At 48.2% G+C, this 18,333-nt stretch overlaps 1 protein-coding gene across 3 annotated transcripts; it reads left to right on the plus strand.

The window, feature by feature from the left end:
* Positions 1 to 5,754: 5,754 nt before the first annotated feature.
* On the plus strand, positions 5,755 to 17,558 carry LOC128344336 (uncharacterized). Of its 3 annotated transcripts, XM_053294256.1 has the most exons (10): positions 5,755 to 6,424; positions 13,341 to 13,427; positions 13,938 to 14,163; positions 14,408 to 14,459; positions 15,007 to 15,086; positions 15,362 to 15,452; positions 15,590 to 15,673; positions 16,302 to 16,406; positions 16,803 to 16,875; positions 17,271 to 17,558. In XM_053294256.1, exons 3-10 carry the CDS (start codon positions 13,991 to 13,993, stop codon positions 17,375 to 17,377), a joined length of 765 nt encoding a protein of 254 aa, XP_053150231.1. In that variant the 5' UTR covers positions 5,755 to 6,424; positions 13,341 to 13,427; positions 13,938 to 13,990; the 3' UTR covers positions 17,378 to 17,558. The 3 variants fall into 3 exon arrangements, with proteins under 3 accessions (XP_053150231.1, XP_053150229.1, XP_053150230.1); XM_053294254.1 differs by having other exon boundaries at positions 13,341 to 14,163; XM_053294255.1 differs by lacking the exon at positions 5,755 to 6,424 and having other exon boundaries at positions 12,560 to 14,163.
* Positions 17,559 to 18,333: the final 775 nt, after the last annotated feature.

Raw genomic sequence — 18,333 nt, forward strand, 5'->3', positions numbered from 1 at the left:
CTTCTCAGCGGGATGCTGCTGTCCCTCCGTGGCTTCCACAGTCCCTGGCTGCTCTGGCTAGTAGTTTCTTTCCTTGGTCAGCTTGGCTCTTTATATCCATGGCGCCACACACCCTGGAAGCTGCCATATACTGAGTCAGACCCTTGGTCCATCTAGCTCCAGATTGTCTCCTTGGACAGGCAGCGGCTTCTCCAAGATTGCAGGCAGGAGCCTCTCTCAGCCCTATCTTGGAGATGCTGCCAGGGAGGGAATCTGGAACCTTCTGCATGCAAGCCTGCAGATGCACTTCCCGGAGCGGCCCCTCCATCCCCTGAGGGGGGAATATCTTACAGGGCTCACATGATGTAGTCTCCCCTTCCGATGTAAACCAGGATGGATCCTGCTTAGCAAAGGGGACCATTCAGGCTTGCTACCAGCTCTCCTCCCCTTCCTCTCCAAGAACCCAAGCCGCCCAGCTGCCTAGGAGCCACCGTGAACCAAGAAGACCTCCAGCTGACAACACAGCCAGCTAGGAAAAGAGCTCCAGAGGGCCACCTGGGCCCTTCCAGCTTATGGCCACGCCCCCCAATGTGATGACACACACAGGCATATGTGGCTGGCATGCAGGAGGGCTCCCCGGGGAGACGGGTGCACCTGAGCTCACTGTCCCCTGACTCCAGTGGCAGCAGATGAGTCGGGCAAAAACGGTTGCTTTGGGATCCCCCCCCTTCATGGAAGCCTCTTTACAGGTCTAATTTGGGCTGTTGGTGGTTGTGGTCTTCCAGGCAGCACTGCCTCCAGGGTGGTGTCATGGTTAGAGTGTTGGACTAGGACTGGGGAGGCCGGGGCTCTAATCCTCATTCAGCCATGACATTCCCTGGCGGCCTCTGGGCCAGTCACATCTCTCTCAGCCTCGCCCACCTCACAGGGTTGTTGTGAGGATAAACACAAGCACGCACACTGCTCTGGGCTCCTTGGAGGAAAAGTGGGATATTAAATACATACATACATACATACATACTCCACTGTACCCCCTGGAGCTGTGGGGGGCAAGTCATTCAAGTCAGGGCATCACTTCTAGGGTCAAGGGATCCACTTTCCACTGCTCAATCTACAGCTGTTGCTTGAAGGGAGAGATCCCTTTGGTTCGCCACAGGAGTCCCCCAAACTTTGGTTGGCCGATAGAAGCCAGGAACAGAAGGGGTCTCTTCTGTCAGTGGAGGCTGGTGGGCAGGGCAATGAATGGGGCACAGCTGCGGGTAACCACAGGCCAACCCGGGACTGAGAATTCACACACACACACACACACACACACACACACACACACACACACTCCCCTTTATCACTGTTTGCTCCCAGAGGTCCTCAACCGGTGGTCCTCTAGATATTGCTGGACTAGAACTCGGGTTCATTGTTGGCCTTTGAGAGAGCCCTTAACACCTCTCTGTTTGGCCTGGGGGCTTTACAGAAAGGGCTGTTACCCCGAATCTCCTCCGGAGGAGAGAGTGTGCGTTCATACTCCAGCCGTACATACCCCCAAGTCCATTCAAGCTCCTTACAGCAATGATGTGGACTTGAGGATTTTTATTCCAGACTATAAAACAGATATGATTCCAGCATTTCAGAAGGCAGGATTACCACCAAAGCACAAGTCTGGCAAGGTTGGTGGATAGTATACTCATGTTTGTCTGTAGTGCTTTGCCCCTCTTGGGTAAGCCCTCCTTTCAAAGTGTCTGCAATACAGATTTACCACAAGGTTTTACAGGGAGAATGTTTTCTGTCCACTCATGCGCACACACACCAGGGAAGCCTTATTCAGACATTATGTTGTACTAGTATTTTTCAGCCCGTTGAAATAGCGGGCGCTAGTTGCCTTCTCCACCTGTGTATAGAGCGGTATCTGTGGACAACGTACCCTCATTGTGCAAGTGTTGAACATAACATGTGAATCACTCTACCTGTGTACAGAGCGGTATCTGTGGACAACGTACCCTCATTGTGCAAGTGTTGAACATAACATGTGAATCTGGCTACTGAGTTCTCAACCTTGTGTTGCACTGTAGCATGCTAAGAAGCAGAAGCCCTGATGGGGCCATGCAGACAGGAACGGGCTTGTTTTTGGTTTAGCTGCCACCCCACTGATGTGCCTGAGTGCACCTCCTCACTTTCCCCCATATCAATGGACCACCTATGTCCATTCCATCGGGGAAATCTCCAGTGCATCACTTGGAAATGTGGTTGCCTACCTTCCGTCCTGATGCTTCATGTCCCAGCCCTCACTGACAAGGATCCTTTTACGTGTGTCCATCTGCTATCAATGTTGGGGATTTTGTTCGTCTCTAACACTATGCTCAGTTTGTGCCTGAATTGTCTCCTCTGAAAGGAGTGCTGCTGAGTGTTGCTGCTGGCTCTCTCAAGAATTTCAGTGGCATAAGCATTATGATATACAGACACTAGGGGAAAGAAACATTCCCTAAAGCCTGATTTTACACGTTTACTGTGCAATGGATTCCCTTTCAATAGGATCTGGGCCCGGCAGGAGCCGCTTTTCGGTGGGTTCTTGGCACAGCTCTACAGTCATGCTCAGTGGCCTGCAGTCACCTGCACAGAGCAGTTGTGCAGTTTCTGTAGGCACAATTGCTGCCTGACTGAGATCGGGGCAAGAGTTTGGGGTGAAGCTGTTGTGCAATTCGCCCTGCCCATTGGTTGCGGGCCTTTAGCATTCCATTCAGAATCCCGTCTCTAGCTGTTAGGATCTCATCTCTACCTGCTGTTTCTAAGTTAACCTGCTAACTCAGAAACAGCAGTCTATTACCACTGGAGAGATAAAATGTACTAGTAAGTATTGAGGCCCTATCTAGAAACATCCATCTTTTGGGCTACCAACTCCAAATGGCAAATGGATAATATCCATGAGATATTTTGGAAAATATCCTCAAAGCCTGAAAATAGGGCAATAGTTTTGATCAATCTGGAAAAGCTTGTAAAGGAACTGAATATGAGATAGTATCCTTGTAACTTGTGATGTGAGTGTAGAGTGCAGTGACCTTCCACTTGCAGATCATCTCAATGGCCATTAAGTAAGATTGACAGGAACACACTCTGATCGTTGTTCTTACTTCAGGTTGATGAATGTGTGTCACATATTCACTGGATCATTGAAACATCGGGTGATAACTCGCATCTCTGAATAGGCTCCCCTAACAACACCACAATTGCAACCTCCATATCACCTCAAGCGCAAAGCTTTTCCATGGAGTTGTTGTTTTGGACATTTAGCCATGAGCTGGGTGAATATGTATGTATGAATTAGCCTTTAAATTGTTTGCTTTTGGGGTCGGGGGGGGGATCAACATTCTTTCCATTTGGCTCTTGCATCTCTGCATATCTTCAAATCCACTAGAGACGTCTCATTCAAATTGTAGCAGAGGTTATATGCGCAAAGGTGACCAATTCAGATGTCGCATTTTCTCTGTTTTGTGTGTTTTCAGTGCTCAACTGCAGCCTCTATGAAATATTTTTGTTCATTCAAGGTGTATTTTTGTTTCCCTTACAAGTGGAAGATAGCTCGGAGCTCTCTTTTCAGGGAGAAGATGATGTGAACGTGTGGAATGGAGGAATACAGGCCAAATCGGGCAAGATATTCTAGTATGATTTGGGTTCCATGTCTGGGGGGAAGAAAATGAGCTACCTGACCACCCTAAGATGAAATGCTCCTCCCAGGAAGCACAGAGCATCTGTCTTGGTGGAGGGAGCGTAAACAAGAAAGAGCCCACCAGGCATCAAGCAATTGCATCGTCTGCAGCTGGGTTTTCAAACTGTGTTTTGGGGGACCCTGGGATCCCACAGAGGCATCTCAAGGGCTCCTCAATGAGAAGGTCAGGAATGGTGGGCATGTTCTGCCTGAAAGACAACCTGCTCTCTTCTTTTTAACCAACCTTGTGTTGGAGCTAGAAGAAAGAGTTAACTGTGTTTCAAACCACAGTCAAAGTCCAGTTGAGGAAACAGTGAGGCCCCTCATTTTGTGTTTCTTTTTCTATGTAAACTGCTTTGGAAAACATTTGTGGAAAAGCAGTCTATAAATAGTAGTAGTCCATAGTAAGAACCAGCTTCCCCCAGGAAGGCTGAAAGCAGGATGCCATCCATCCTCAGGCAGTCAAGCTCCACATTATTGACCCTTCCAAGAGAATCTACAATTCCTGGGGAATATCATCTGTATGTATGAGGGCCAGCTTGGTTCCAGCATTTTTCAAAAATGGTGCGGCATGCTTACAGCCAGAGCTGCGTTCTAGAGAGTGTGCTACACTTGGACTAAGACCACCTGTGACAAATGCTGCTTTCCCATGAAATTGACTGAGTGATATTCCCCAGGAAGTGTTAATTCTCCTGGAAGGGTCAATAATGTAGAGCTATGACTGCCTGAGGATGGATGGCATCCTGCTGTCAGCCTTCCTGGAGGAAGCAGAATGTTCTTATTATTCGCTACTACCACCACTACTACTACTATATAGATCTTGCTTTTCCACAAAGATTGTGCTCCAGTTCATGGCAAGGCTTTATCAAAAATTGCATTCCATTAACCCTCCTGTCCTTTATGTTACACAGGTCCCTGTTTTCCAAATCCACACTCTGTTGGACCGAGTTCATAGAACTCAGGGTACGTGTACCGTGTGAAGCCCTCCAGTACATCAAAGCCAACCATGGAAGATACCTGTGAAGGCATGGGACTGGATGACCACACTACCCAATGTACAGGCCAATGGGATCTGTCCCATTGATGAATGGGAAGACATCATTCAGCTCGACTGACCTGTCTATAAGACACAACCACCTGTTGTGGCCCTTATCCAGCCCTTCTTTCCCCCATCAGGAAGTCATGGCCAGAAGAAGTTTTCCGTTCTGAGATGCTCCCTTCATTTTGCCAGAAAGACCCAATAAAGGATGTATTAATTGCGGGATTTTGTTTTCAGTATCACACAAAAATTGGTGGCTTTCACATTTTCATACCAAGGACAATACATTCTATTAATGTTTTATTTTTATATAATGTGTACTGTTTATTGTAAGCCTCCCAGAGACATAAGTTTTGGGTGGTACATAAATACGTTAAATAAAATAAATCAATTGATAATGTAATTCTGCTCTTGGAATCTTATTTTCTCTCTCTCGGAGTAGTTCTTCAAACGGGCCACCATGCAAGCACATCACTTGGAGCATGTGCAGGCAAGGCGTCAGCCTGGGCACTGCAGCCTTCCATAAAGATCAACTTTCAACATTTTAACGGGTGGGGAGCAGGCCGTGCCCTTCCTTCTAGACGCCCTGATTGATTGGGTTGTGTCTCTCCAGTGGTGTTTCTGCCTTTCCCACTCTTGCAAATGTCAGGGGAACATCACTTTTCTAGCCTCCATACGTTTTCTGCAGGGAAGAAAAATAAACCAGGCAAAAGAGGAAGCAATGTAGAACACAGACGTCAGTGATTGTTGTTGAAGTTTGTTAATTTTCACCCCCAGTAGGTAAAGCAGCAGAGCACTAAGGAATGAGCACACACTCCCGTTCCAGAGTAGGTAGCAGAGGATGGTCTAGTTGTTGCAGCTCTTTAGAGAAAATGCATGGAGATTCTTGTTGAACTGAATACTAAGCATTGATTGGTGAAGTACACTTGGATAGGAAAGCCTAACCCTAATCTAAAGGCCAACATGATGAATAGGTAAGGAGGGAGACAGATGTTTCCATCGGTTCTCTAAGAGGAAAGGAAGGATTGAGTCTCATCAGCACAGGAAGTGCGGAAGAGTCAGATCAGGGCTCATAGAGTAGAGGCAGATAGAAGAGTTGAGGGAGACCCCCACTCACGACCTCTACTCCCAATGCCCCTAGTGGTCATCATTAGGATAGTTGGTGCAAGAGGTCGATGCACTGGAACTCCATCTCCAACAATTGTGACTGTGTGATTGGAAAGGCTGGTGCTACACAACCAAACGAAACCCCCCTCCTCTCTCTGGATGAGCTGTTAGGGCACCCTTTGCCTCTTCCCAGGAATCTTGCTGGCCAGCTAATTGCTCAGCTAGGGAGGCGTCTGCAGTCAGTGACATCTAGGACAATGAGGACTAGTCATCCTGAAGAGGTGATAACGCACAATGTAGCATTACAGTGTAAGGACTGGAGGGAGGACTAGGCCTCGCTTAGAGCCAAATCAAAGGGACCAGCTCAGAGGAGCGGGCGGGATTCCTGGCTCCACCCCCAGCAGAAGCTCTGGTCTCCTGGTGAGTCTGTCCCAGGAGGAGGAGGAGGAGGAGGAGGAGGACCCCGAGGAAGAAGCAGGCCGAGAGCTGCTGGGGAGATGGGAAGAAGGCCTCAGCCTGTGAGGAAGAAGGACCAGGACATCCGTGCAAGGCCTCCGGAGGGAAGTGGTTCTTCTGTGAGGATCGCTGGGGATCTGCATTGCCAGGTTACTGAGACCTCTCTCTGGTCATCTCTTTGGTGAAAAGTCCTTACTGCACCACTTTTCCTTGGAATCCGAAACGAAATCCTGGCTGCTCTGGGTCTGCCTTCGGCACCTGCCTTTGGAGGCCGAGGACTGCTCAGCCCTTGGGGGAGGGTTTGGCCCCTTAATCCCCCACCCCCAGGCACCGGATATGGGGAGCGTGTTTCCCCACATCAAAATAATACAGTGGATGGTGGCAGCAGCCTCCTGGGAACCCCTTCCGGACAAGGATCCCACCCCAGTGAGGGAACTCCTCCCCGCTCCCCCTGGGCCTCTGGCAGGAGTCCTGACACACACACAGGAGGAAAGGGATCTGGCTTGGAAAGACCGGCTTCTTCCTGCCTGAGGGATGGTGAGTCCTCCTTGCTGCCTCTCTCTGTGGGCACCAGCCAGAACTGTGGGCAGCGAATGCCTTGTGCTGAATCCGTGTTGCCGTCCTGGTATGTTTTAAAGGGTTTCTTAGGGGGGTGGGGACAAACCATCCATCCCAGAGGGAGATAACTAGGAGGAGGATGGAAGGCACAGACAAGACCGAAGATCGGAAGTCTCCGTGAAGCCCGAGCTGTCCATTGATTGGAGTTACCACATCTCGACTTCTGCGAGACCTTTAGACTAACACTAGTGTCATCCCAATCTTGATTCTGAGATTGCCCTGGATGGACAAATGTTTCCAGGAGTCCAGATCGGCAGGGCTTGTGCCACCCCCACCCCCATAGCCCACCAGGAGTGTAATGAAACTCCCTGGTTCTGCTTACTTCCCAGCACCGCAAAGACAGGGGAGTTGCTGAGCATCCATCAAGGCCCTTTCCATGCCTGGTGGGTCAGCAGCGGTGCAGCCACCTCCTTGACGAGAGCTGCTTTCTGTCGGTTTGGTTTACCTTTGGGGGGCTTCATCAAAAGGGAAGGTGGATTCTTCATTGCTTCCTGTGTTTGAAGCGGTGTCTGTGGTTAGGTTTGCCCTCACAACAAGCCTGTGAGGTAGGTTAGGCTGAGAAATGAGTGACTGGCCCAGAGTCACCCAATGAGCTTCATGGGTGAACAGGGATTTGAACTCGGGGCTCCCCAGTCCTAGTCCAACTCTACACCACACTGGCTCCAGTGTGGACAGCTATCGGATGCAGAAGTTGGCCATTCCTTCTCCTTGTCGCCTATGTGAGGAGGTGTGTCAAGCTGCACCTTTTCAGTCACTTCCCCATTGTAGACTTCTTGTTAGTCTTGTACTGCACTGTCTCAACACTCGGTCCCAGTTTGTATGTTTCTGGAAGAGTGTGCTTGTCTGTGGCTGGATCCCATCCCGCTCAAGGACGGGATAAACAGGCGGACCTCAGTATCCGGGAGGGTTCCATTCTCCGCTACAACCACCGATTCCGAAACGGCATATACCAAGGCATTAAGTCAATGAAAAAATTGCTGGGGAAATGGCCACAGAACCTTTAAAAGAGTGAAACAAAGCACCCTACTGTGCTGTGTGGGCACCCAGCTAGCCACCCACCCACCCCCGTCTTAGTCCTTTCCATTATTCAGCAATTTTTTTTGCAGAAAATAGTGTTTTTAACAACTTAATGAGCTCCCTTTTACAAAACGGCATCTGGAAATATTTTTGGAGGATATTTTCGGGCATCTCCATACCGTGGATACACAGAAATGAACCATTTCTTTTCCGTGTAAGCCGGGGTCGGGTGTCAATTGCCCGACCACGGATATGCTAAACCACAGATATAGGATCCATGGATAACTGGGTTTGAATTCAACCTGAGGACAACTTCAGCCATGCCCTTTTAATTCCACAATGCTCCCATGATCTCTGTAAAGAAGATCCAAAGCAGGCCCAGGGAATGAATGAAGGGGTTTCCTTTCATATCACCATCTCTGGAAGGGCGAAAACCGGTTCTGCTTTACAGGCAAGCCCTGTTCTCCATGGATCCTCATAATGGCCAGGAGGCACGTTGGTGCTGGCCCTTTCTGGTCCTCTTCATGTAACCTCACTTAGCGACTTGGACAACTACGAAGCAAGAGAGTGTGAAGGGGGAGAAAAATGACACAGCACCGACAAAATGAAAGTGGAAAGGAGGGTGGGGAGAATTCCCCAGGTGCTGGTAGATTTTTCTAAATGTTGTTATTGGTATATTTTCACAAAATAGTTTTGGTGTTGCCTGTGTGCTAACAACAACAAAACCAGCTCACTGACTTCTAGCAGAGGTTTTTACTTTTTAATGGCATATTAGATAGATAGATAGATAGATAGATAGATAGATAGATAGATACTGTAGATAGACAGATATTTTATTCACGACCCATGGTCAGCTTATAAAACAACTAAAAATGGGAGAATAAATAAATCCTACAAAAGATTAACAGTTGCTAGAAAATAATAAAACATCGGTCACATACAGTACCAATCAAAGACTTAACTAGCAATTGCTAACAAGAAATAGAAATAGAAACTAAAACTTCAGGAAGAACATACGCATGAAATAAAAAACTGACGTAACCACATAGCATTAGAGCAACACTTCGCGACCTTATATGTAATAGATGGAGATTGATCTGTCCAAAGATAAGAGACACAAAAGTCTTCTAAGCATCCTGGAGAGGGTGCCAGACAAGGAGATATCAGGGAGGGTCTTAACTCTCTTTAAAACAAACAACGGAGCAATACATGTTGGATGGTTTCAATCGCCCTATAACCACAAGGGCAGATTCTATCTTCCCTAGGTATACTCTTTATTCTCCCCATATGCACAACCGACAGGAGCAGGTCATACCTTGCTCTAAAGCAGGGCTGGGGAACCTTGGCCCTCCAGCTGTTTTTGATCTGGGATCGTGGAAAACTCGTGTTGCTTTTCATTATCCAGGATTCTCTGCTTCAGAGCCTGTAGAGCTTGATTATGGCTCAACTAAACCAGATAATCCATGGAGAATCCCAATGAAAGAATTTTAGCATGGATTGCCTGGGCCCAAGAAGATTGAAAACTATCAACCCAAATGGCCAAAATCCATCCTTGAGGAAAGAAGTTTATCCTAAGCCAAAATGCTAGGATCAACATCCAAGCTCTAGCCTCAATTCTCAGAATACCCAAATCAAATCTCAACATCACAGAATGAGCACATCTTGGTGCTCTTAGTATTGTCCTAAGAAATTGATTTTGCACAGCCTCCAGGGGTTTATAAGAAGGATAGGGGCCCTACTGTGCGCCATACAGTGCCTGACTCCTAGCTTTGGTCTCCCTGGCTTCTCCAAGAGAGGGCTGAGAGAAATTCCTGCCTGTAGCCTTGGAAAAGCCACTGCCACTCTGTGTAGAAAATACTGAGCTAGATGGACTAATAGTCTGACTCAGTATATGGCAGCTTCCTAGGTTCCTAAGAGGACAGCATCCAACAGGGATGGTATCCTAATGGAGAATTACACAGAGAAAGCAAGAGTGTGTTGGTGTGTTGAAGAATTTGTGGCTTTGGAGATTACAAACTTGGTTCAGGGGTGTCCAGCATCTGCCACATTCTTCTCCAAATCTAACCTAAGAGAGGTAGGCTGCAGCATTGACTGCTAGGTGCCATCCACCAAAGTGAGAAGCACAGAGACTTGCATCGACCAGCATGCCTACCAGGCGGAGGAGAAAGGTGTGTGGGTCTGCTGGCCCTCCCCTCCGCTCTGCTCTTTGGCAACACAGGCTTGCGCGTGGGCTTCTTGTATGTTACTGCGGATGACACTTGCACAAAACCATTCATGATCTTCTCTTTCGTCTCCCTGACGCACCTCAAGGCTGTCAGACAGATCAAGGAGAGGGACAGTACACACTTCTTTGCTTGTAACAACAGTTTCTAACTGAAGTTGAGGATTCCAATAGAAAAGGCTCTCTTCTAATGTGTTCCTTGGGATTCTCACTACTGAGTTTTGCATGGTGTCAAGACATGCTGCTCTCTGCTGGATTGACACCTCTTCCTGATCCGTCTGTTGTTTCTCATGTGGTACAAACGTGGTCACATCTTCAAGAGAAGTGTAGTTTTGTATTCCACAGCAGAGCAAATAATAGCAACTTCCTTACAGTACGTTCAATTGCAGACCTAATTCAAAAGGAGCATGGAAGTCTCCTGAGCAGAGACAAATGAAGAGGTTTATCTCTCCCTCCCTCCCTCCCTCTCGTAATGTCAAATACATCCCATGGACAGCATCAAAACTTCCATATGGCCTAGAAAGCTGGGCTTTGGAATATGTTGAAGACAATCTAACTAGCAGAAAAAACCAACAGTAGGATGTTGGTGCACGTGTTCCCAGGGTCGGTGCCAGACTCTTTTGCGCCCTAGGCAAACACATTGACACTCTACACTCTGCGCCCCCCTGATGTCTGAGGTCTGCACTCTGCTGCCTAGTTGGCCTAACGGTAGCACCGGGCCTGCTTGTTCCTCACAAGGGGGACACAGAACTGTAAGGCACTTGCATCTAGACCTGAAACTTGCTGAAGGTGCCTCCGATTAGAACACTCTTTGAAAGTGAAGATTCTTTTGACATGTAATCCTGAACCTGAGACAAGGAAACCCTCCAACAGAGGCCAGGCTGCTTGCTTCTTGCCAGTGATGATGAGAACTTGCTGCATCTCTCTGTGTGAACTAGCCAAAGGTATGCGCAGGGACTGACTGATGTTGAATACATGTTGTGGAGGAGGTGCCGACTGCTTTGGCTGCTAGCCCAACCAAAGTGGTCTCGCTTGGAGATCGGTCTCACCATGCCCCCAATCCCCCTTAGCAATGCGAGTCTCCAGTTGTGATGGTGGGGTCCCTGAAGGAACCAGCAGCTTCACCACCCATGGGCCGGTGAGCATGGTGGCAGCCTGGTGTGGGATCACTTCAAGTTCTGCCTTAGTGACCATAGACATGCCGTCTGCACCTACTGAGTAGCAGGTACTGGGTAGTAGTGGGTAGTAGGTACTGTCTGCATCTACATGAGTCAGCAGGGGAAAGGACCCCAAGCGTCTTGGGACGATGATGGTGCTGCTGTACCTGCGACCCCTTTCACCCCCTTTCTCCTGCTGGCAGCAATGGTTCTGGCGTGCCCTCGGCTAGCAGCAGCAGCAGCTGCTTCTGCTCCCAAGCTTCCAGGATTCGAAGGGCACTTGCAATAGGGGGCGCCCACCACACAGGCCCTGCTAGGTCCTGGTTCTGACCTTGAAAGCCTTTCAGGGCTTGGCATCTGTCTACCTACAGACCCGCCTCTCCCTTTCCAGTTATATCCCTTCCGGTTAGATCGTCTCAGATGGTCCTTTTGTCTGTCCCTGGTTTCTGAGAGGTTTGGGGCTCTAGGACCCGGGAAAGGGCCTTTTCGGTTGCTTCCCCACTTCTTTGGAACACTCTTCTGGCTTCTGGGGGCACCAGAGCGGGTTGAGCATGATGGGTGCTACCCACCACCCAACACACAGAGCAATTGGGAAATCAGGTGGTTTTTAATGATTTCTTTTTAATTGTGTCAGGGTCATTTCAGTCCATTGCCATACTGAGCCAGATAAAATTACATCTGGTGAGAGCTAGTCTCTCAGTTGGTTTTCTGGGTGGACTAGTCTTCCCATTGTTCAGCCTTTTCCTTCCCACTGTCAGCAAGGTGCCATTCACATTTCCAATGTCTTCTTTGTGGTTTTATTGCTGTTTTACAGCCCTGTAACGCCAGCCCCCACCAACAGGCACAGTTACCATCCACATCCCCAGTCAGCTGGTGTGACTCCACAGACCAAGACATGGGTGACAGAGCATTTCTTCCTCCCCAAAGTTTTGCCCAGCAGCCAGGCTAGGTTTTGCCATTTGGTAGCAAGGCGGCTGTCTTACCGATGGATTATTGACTTGTGCTGTAACCAATCAATGGTAGCCAGCCTTCATTCCAAAAGACGGTGTCCCACCCCTCTCTGTTTCTTTTTCCATTCCAGGTCTTAGGTCAGGAACCATTGAGTAGAGGGCCTTCCTCCACCCAGCCCAGGACATTCCCCAACACTTGCTGGCTTGCCATGATGCTCTGCTCTAGATGAGCTTCCGTGGGCTGGATCACCAGCCCTCCTCACACTATGAAATCTAAGATTTCTTCCTCCAGTGAAATGAAGCCAGCTCTGCCAATTAATCTAATAGCAGCAGTCCTGCACGTGGCCGTGTCCAGAGTCAACCAGCTGGACCCAGGGACGCAGGGATATTCTTATTGAGCTTTTTTTCTCCTGCGCCACAAACTCCTGCTGCTTCCACTCCCGGGCTACTTGTCCCATTTGAGACCACTTCAAAATCTTTTCTATGTAAGGATGCCACAGTTTTGCTTTGTCATAATATGTTCTATGAAGAAGGGAGAATTCAGTGTCAACTGAAAATCTCCTGGTTGGCCCCAACTGGAACCCGAAGCAAAGCGCTGTAGTGGTAACCAGTTCAGAAGATGGCGTTCCATCATTCCATCATTGGTTTCATTCAGAAAGACTGGCATGATGCTTTCTTCTCAAGTCAAGTCCCATGGTTGTCTTTTTCTAGAGTTACATGGCAAGCTAAAGAGTTTGGATATTATTCTGTAGGAAATGTAACTAAACTGGTTCAAGGTGTTTGAACTGGTTGCCAAAACACTTTGGAAAGTGAATATTTGACCCCACACTGAACGGGAGAGTTCCAAAAGAATGACCAAGTTAGAAATGGTGTGACTCCCTGCACAGGTGGTTTCTTATTTTCCTGGATTTAATGTATAAGCTCTTCTTCCAGGTTAATTGTGAGCACCCTTTCCCACTTCCATATGTCCTGGTGGTTTCTTGGCACAACTGGAATCAAACACAATACCACAATAAACATGAGTGCTTTTTCAATGTTGCATTCTCAAGACCGGTTGTCACTCATATACTCATGTCTGATCTTTTCTCCCCGCCCCCCATAGAACGAGAACATTGAGGCGCTCCAGAGGATGATCAGGGCTTTGCTGGAGGAGGCCCCCTCTGTCTGGAACTTAATCAGCATCTTGAAGGTAAGTGCAATGAAAGCCCTATTCAGACAGTCGGTAGTACATGTGTGCAGGTGTCTGAACACTGGTACGTGATTTTGTGTGCATGACTGTAGTTGCATTTGTTTTAAAAGTGAACCTGGGCACGGGCCCCTCACATGCCTGGTCCAGCTAGGAAGTGTCATGCAGTGCCTGAAAACAGGACTGCCTTTTGGTTACACGGTTTCCATTCACCCCTGAGCTCGTTCATGGTTCTTCTCTGCAACTTTGCCAGCTCTAACATAATCTGGCTGAGCTGGGCTGACCAGAACTGCACCCCATATGTCAAAGGTCTCTGCCCCAAAGCATTGGAGCAGCTGTCTCGACCCAATTCCTCAGCCAGAAGGAGGATGATGCACCATCTGGAAGCCTATTGGGCTACCTGTATTGCTGCCCCTCCTTCTGTTCTGCACTCCTTCCCTGCCCCATTGGCCCCAACTCCTGCCAATGTCTGCTTAAGGGTCGCTTTCTCGCTTTCTCCCTGCTCTCTTCTAGGCTGCGAAGAGTCTGCCTTTGCTGTAAGCAGATCTTTAAGTCCTCCCCCACCAATGACTCCGCCAAGGGCAAGCCCCCCAGAGGGAGGTTCTTTAAATGGAAACACCGCATTGAGCCTACTCCAGCACCACCTCCAACTCCCACAGGGGACTCCCCGGCAGTATCCGGAGTCACCATCGATGAGCAGGTGCCCCTGGTTGGGACTGGGGCCGACTCTTTGGGGAAGGTGAGACAGCTAGTGCTTGGGAACCTGGCAGACTTGTGGGTCTGAATGAAAAGACCTTTGGTGAGAAGTCGCTTCCCTTGGGGAGATGCTAATCTCTCATTATTCATATAGGCTGGCTGACTTGGGATGTAACCTCGAACTGGTAGCCCGCCTTAATTCCAAGAAAGGGAATCCCCATTTTTAAATTCCAAATGGGAATCAAAGTCCTTAAACCCACTCACCCCCGACTCTTCTTCCCTTCCAGATCTGACTACTGGGATCTGACTACTGGAGTGGAGAAAATAGAAAGAGCTGAGGTAGGGATCCATTCAGAAAAGGGCCTTCCTCCCTAGAGCCCAGGACATTTCTCTGAGAGGCATTTGCCCCATACGGGATCTGAAAGCTCCCACTCTCTGCTCTGATCCCTTTCCCACTTCTGCATTATCCCTGAGAGGCAGAAGCAGAATATTCCATGGAGGGGGTGGGGTCCCCAGAAAGGACCTGAGAGCAGCCCACCAAGTAAGGGTGCCCGCTCCATTTCCAGGAAGGCACGGAGAGTCCTTCATCTCTAACAGCTCAATGCTTCTAATATTCAGGTCATCCTCTGCTGGACTGAATTCTTGACGTCCATTATTGACGGTATTAAGGATGCCAAGTCCTGTGAAAGTGAGATGCTGTTGTATGAAAAAGACAAGGCTGTGGATGCCGTACTAGAGAGTGAGATGTGGCAGAGAATGGAAGATGATGACCAAGCGCAGGCTCAGTCAAAACCTGACTGCCAAAAGTGTGTGTTTGAGGCTGGTGCTATCTCAATGAAGTCCATGGGTACTGACCAACTCTCTTCTGCTCTTTGATCTCTGCCAGGAAATTATGGAGGACATCAAGAAGCATCCAGACCCTGGGTTTCTCTTGAGCCTCACCATGGACACTCTTACGGAACTCAGGTATGCTTATAGTCCACAGAGAAAGGGCAGTGGCAAACCAGGAAAGATTTGTAACTGGATCTCCCCCTTTTTAAAATATAGCTTTTAATTTGTTAAGTATTAGGGCCTTCTCCAAATCAGGTCCTTCCCAGACCGGGATTGGACCTTTTCAGGGAAAAGAGGAGAACCCATTACAGACCTTGCTGGGTTGCTATGTTCCTCTTCTTTAGAGGAGCTTCCATTGGCTGGATCACCAGTCCTTCTCACACTACAAAATATCATCTTTCTCCCTCCAGCAAAATGAAGCCAGCTCTGCCGTTCAATGTAAAAGCAGCCGTCCTGCACGTGGCGGTGTCCGGGGTGGATCAACTGGACCCAGGGACCCAGGTAAATTCTTCTTGGGCTTTTTTCTCTTGCGAAGAAAACGTGATACCGCTGTCATTGTGAGTGATTTTTCAATGTTGTATTCTCAAGACCGGTTGTGTCTCCTACTCATGACTTATCTTCTCTTTCCCTCCTTGAAGGAGAAAATGGCATCCTTCAAGAAGATGCTCAGGGGGCTGCTGGAGGATGCCCCCTCTATCCAGGACACAATTGGCATCTTGAAGGTAAGTGAAATGGAAGCCCTATTCAGACATCGGGTAGTAGATGTGTGCAGGTGTCTGAACACTGGTATGTGATTTTGTGTGCATGACTGTAGTTGCATTTCTTTTCAAAGTGAACCTGGGCACGGGCCCCTCACAGGCCTAGTACAGAGAGGGAGTGTCAAGCAGTGCCTGTATTCAACATCATGAATGAATTCCTGTCCTTGTGTCCAGATCTGCACCTGTGCACTGTCCACTCATGGTCCGAGTGTGGAACATAAGGTGTGAATGGGGCTTCTGACTTTTGCCTCTCCAACATCCGAACGTGGCCTGACAGAAAGAGGCAGCAGACCCCATTCTCTTAGTTTACTGAAGATATGTCTAGGTCATTTCCCTATTAGAAGTCAACTGGCTGAGAAGACAGAGAAAACATCACTCCCATAAGCAACCTTCAGAAATGTTGAAGGTCTTGTCAACTTTATTGGGGGGGGGGTGTTTATATGGAATTAGATCATCTTTCAATTCATTTGGGCCAGCAACCAAGGGATTTTCCTGTAGTGGGACAAATTCCTTCCGGGCTTAGCTCTCAGTAGCATGGCAAGGGATGATTTAGGCCAGTGCGATGACTCTGAGCTGCTGTTTCAACCCACAGGAGCTCCACAAGTACATCAACTCGGAGAAGCCCCGGCTGCAGACTCTGGGCCGAGAAGCCTACACTGATGCTCTGGCTCACGTGGCCAGACTGCCCAATGTGGAAGTAAGTACCCTGCTGTGGACATGGCTTCAGCATCCTCTGCTTCATCTTCGGCTTCAGCATCCTCTGTGGGACCCCTTGTCAGGTTCCAGGTTCAGAAGAAGACCTCCCAGTGGTCTTTGGTCACACGGGGGCTGCCGGGCAGCATACTTGCTGGAGAGAGGCTGTTTCCACTGGGGCTCACCGAATGCCCCTGGGGACAGCAGCAGGGGCAGGAGGAACAGAAGAGAGCTGGGTCCCCCCAGTGTCTCTTCCAGCTGCCCAGTGCCCAGAAGAGCCACGCTACATCTTTGGGAATCCTCAACTTTGTATCCAACTGGATCATCTTCAATTCTTAGCTGCTTTGGATATGGTGTCACATTGACATGAAAAGTACCATTTCCATCTCTATTTCTGCAGCTGGCCACATGGAAGGTTTTCTTTCACAAGGCAAAGGAGTTGGATCATCATGACATCCAGAGCACCATCAAAGGTAATGCCAATTTCCAGGGAATTGGGGAGCTCAAAACTGTCTCCTTGGAATTCCAGAATGGGTCTGAGCGACAAAGGTCATCGTTTGTCCAAAGAGCCCCAGTTTTGCTCTGACCTCTCTGTGGCAGGCCTACCTAGTGGGCATGTCCCAAGCTCCCAACCCCTCTCACAGGGGTAAAAACGGTTCTTGCAGGCAAAGACCTTGCAGCAAAACTGTGAGGTCTGGAAGCCATGCTTGCCTTCCGCTTTGTGAACCCCAAGGCAAAAAGTGACCCATTAGACCCTCCTACATTTGTTCAACATGTATAAGTCCCTCCTTACCTAAATCAATTAACATCAGAATATTACTTCTTCTCTTCTCTTCTCTTCTCTTCTCTTCTCTTCTCTTCTCTTCAGATGGCCTTGTCTTCGAGGACTTCCATGAAAAGGAGGATCTTTGTCTGATCGCCCATTTGCTTCCTTTTCTTTTTAATGCTCCTAAAGCTAGGAGAATAGCTGCCTGAAAGTATTATATGTTTTTAAGAATCATACATATCATACATATTACATAATTGATTTTAACAATGACTTTGAAATGGTTCTGTATTGTATTTTGTATTTCCTTCACCCCTCCCCCCTTTTTTGATCTGTTATGATTTAATTTTTTGTTTGTTTTATCTTAATAAATACTGTTTATTGTTCTTATTCTTATTTGCATTCTTATTCTTACTATTAGTGAAACTGCTATATATCTTGAATTTCTGCACAGACATTTACAAAGCAACATAACAGCTGGGGGAAGCACCGTGCCTTGTAGAGGTGCACTAGGCAGAAATTCATCTGGGGCATCTCTAGGAAGTTGATTGGGAAAGCTGCAATTCTGGAATGTCTGTCTAGACACATCCCTCCCCAGCCCAATGTCCAGCTGAGAGATCAAGGCAAAGTGTGGCTGCATGGAGCCTCTTTTTGAAAGCCACCATATGCTCCCAGACTGTACAAAGTCTTGACAGCTTCTATGGTGCGGAATTTAACATGGCCACCTTCGCTTGGAATTTCCGTGCTTTTTAGAGTAGAACTGGAAATGGAAAGCATCTCAACTCTCATCTGAAAGAAGAGGTTTTTGGATGACTGGAGAACATTGAAGCCCTATTGAGTTGCTGTATCTAAAACTTTTCTGATCAGATCAGCTTAAAGTTAAAAGACGAGGCCACCTGAAAAGATGACACTACTTCCAAATGACAGTCAGGAGAGCGCTGAGGACTAATGCAGAGAAGGAAGAAGGACCTAGTTTGGGGCCTTCTTATGTGGACCAGCTCAGTCTTTCTCCTATTCCAGTTGGACTACTACAAACATGATTCATCTCCCCAAAGGGAAGAACTTTCACAGCTCTTCCTTTTGAATGAAACTCTTACCTTCAGCATCATTGATCTCAACTAGAAATTAAAATGTCTTACTCCCTGAAGCATATCACACCATCTAT

The sequence above is a fragment of the Hemicordylus capensis genome, chromosome 2 (genome assembly GCF_027244095.1).
Source record: "Hemicordylus capensis ecotype Gifberg chromosome 2, rHemCap1.1.pri, whole genome shotgun sequence".
Taxonomy (NCBI): domain Eukaryota; kingdom Metazoa; phylum Chordata; class Lepidosauria; order Squamata; family Cordylidae; genus Hemicordylus; species Hemicordylus capensis.

Excerpts from the sequence above, each read along its gene's own strand:
- LOC128344336 (XM_053294254.1), top strand. The coding sequence starts at position 13,562 with ATGCCTGGTCCAGCTAGGAAGTGTCATGCAGTGCCTGAAAACAGGACT. Across the intron at positions 14,164-14,407 it reads GGGCCGACTCTTTGGGGAAG|ATCTGACTACTGGGATCTGA; the intron begins GTGAGACAGCTA and ends CTTCCCTTCCAG. Across the intron at positions 14,460-15,006 it reads AGAAAATAGAAAGAGCTGAG|GAAATTATGGAGGACATCAA; the intron begins GTAGGGATCCAT and ends GATCTCTGCCAG.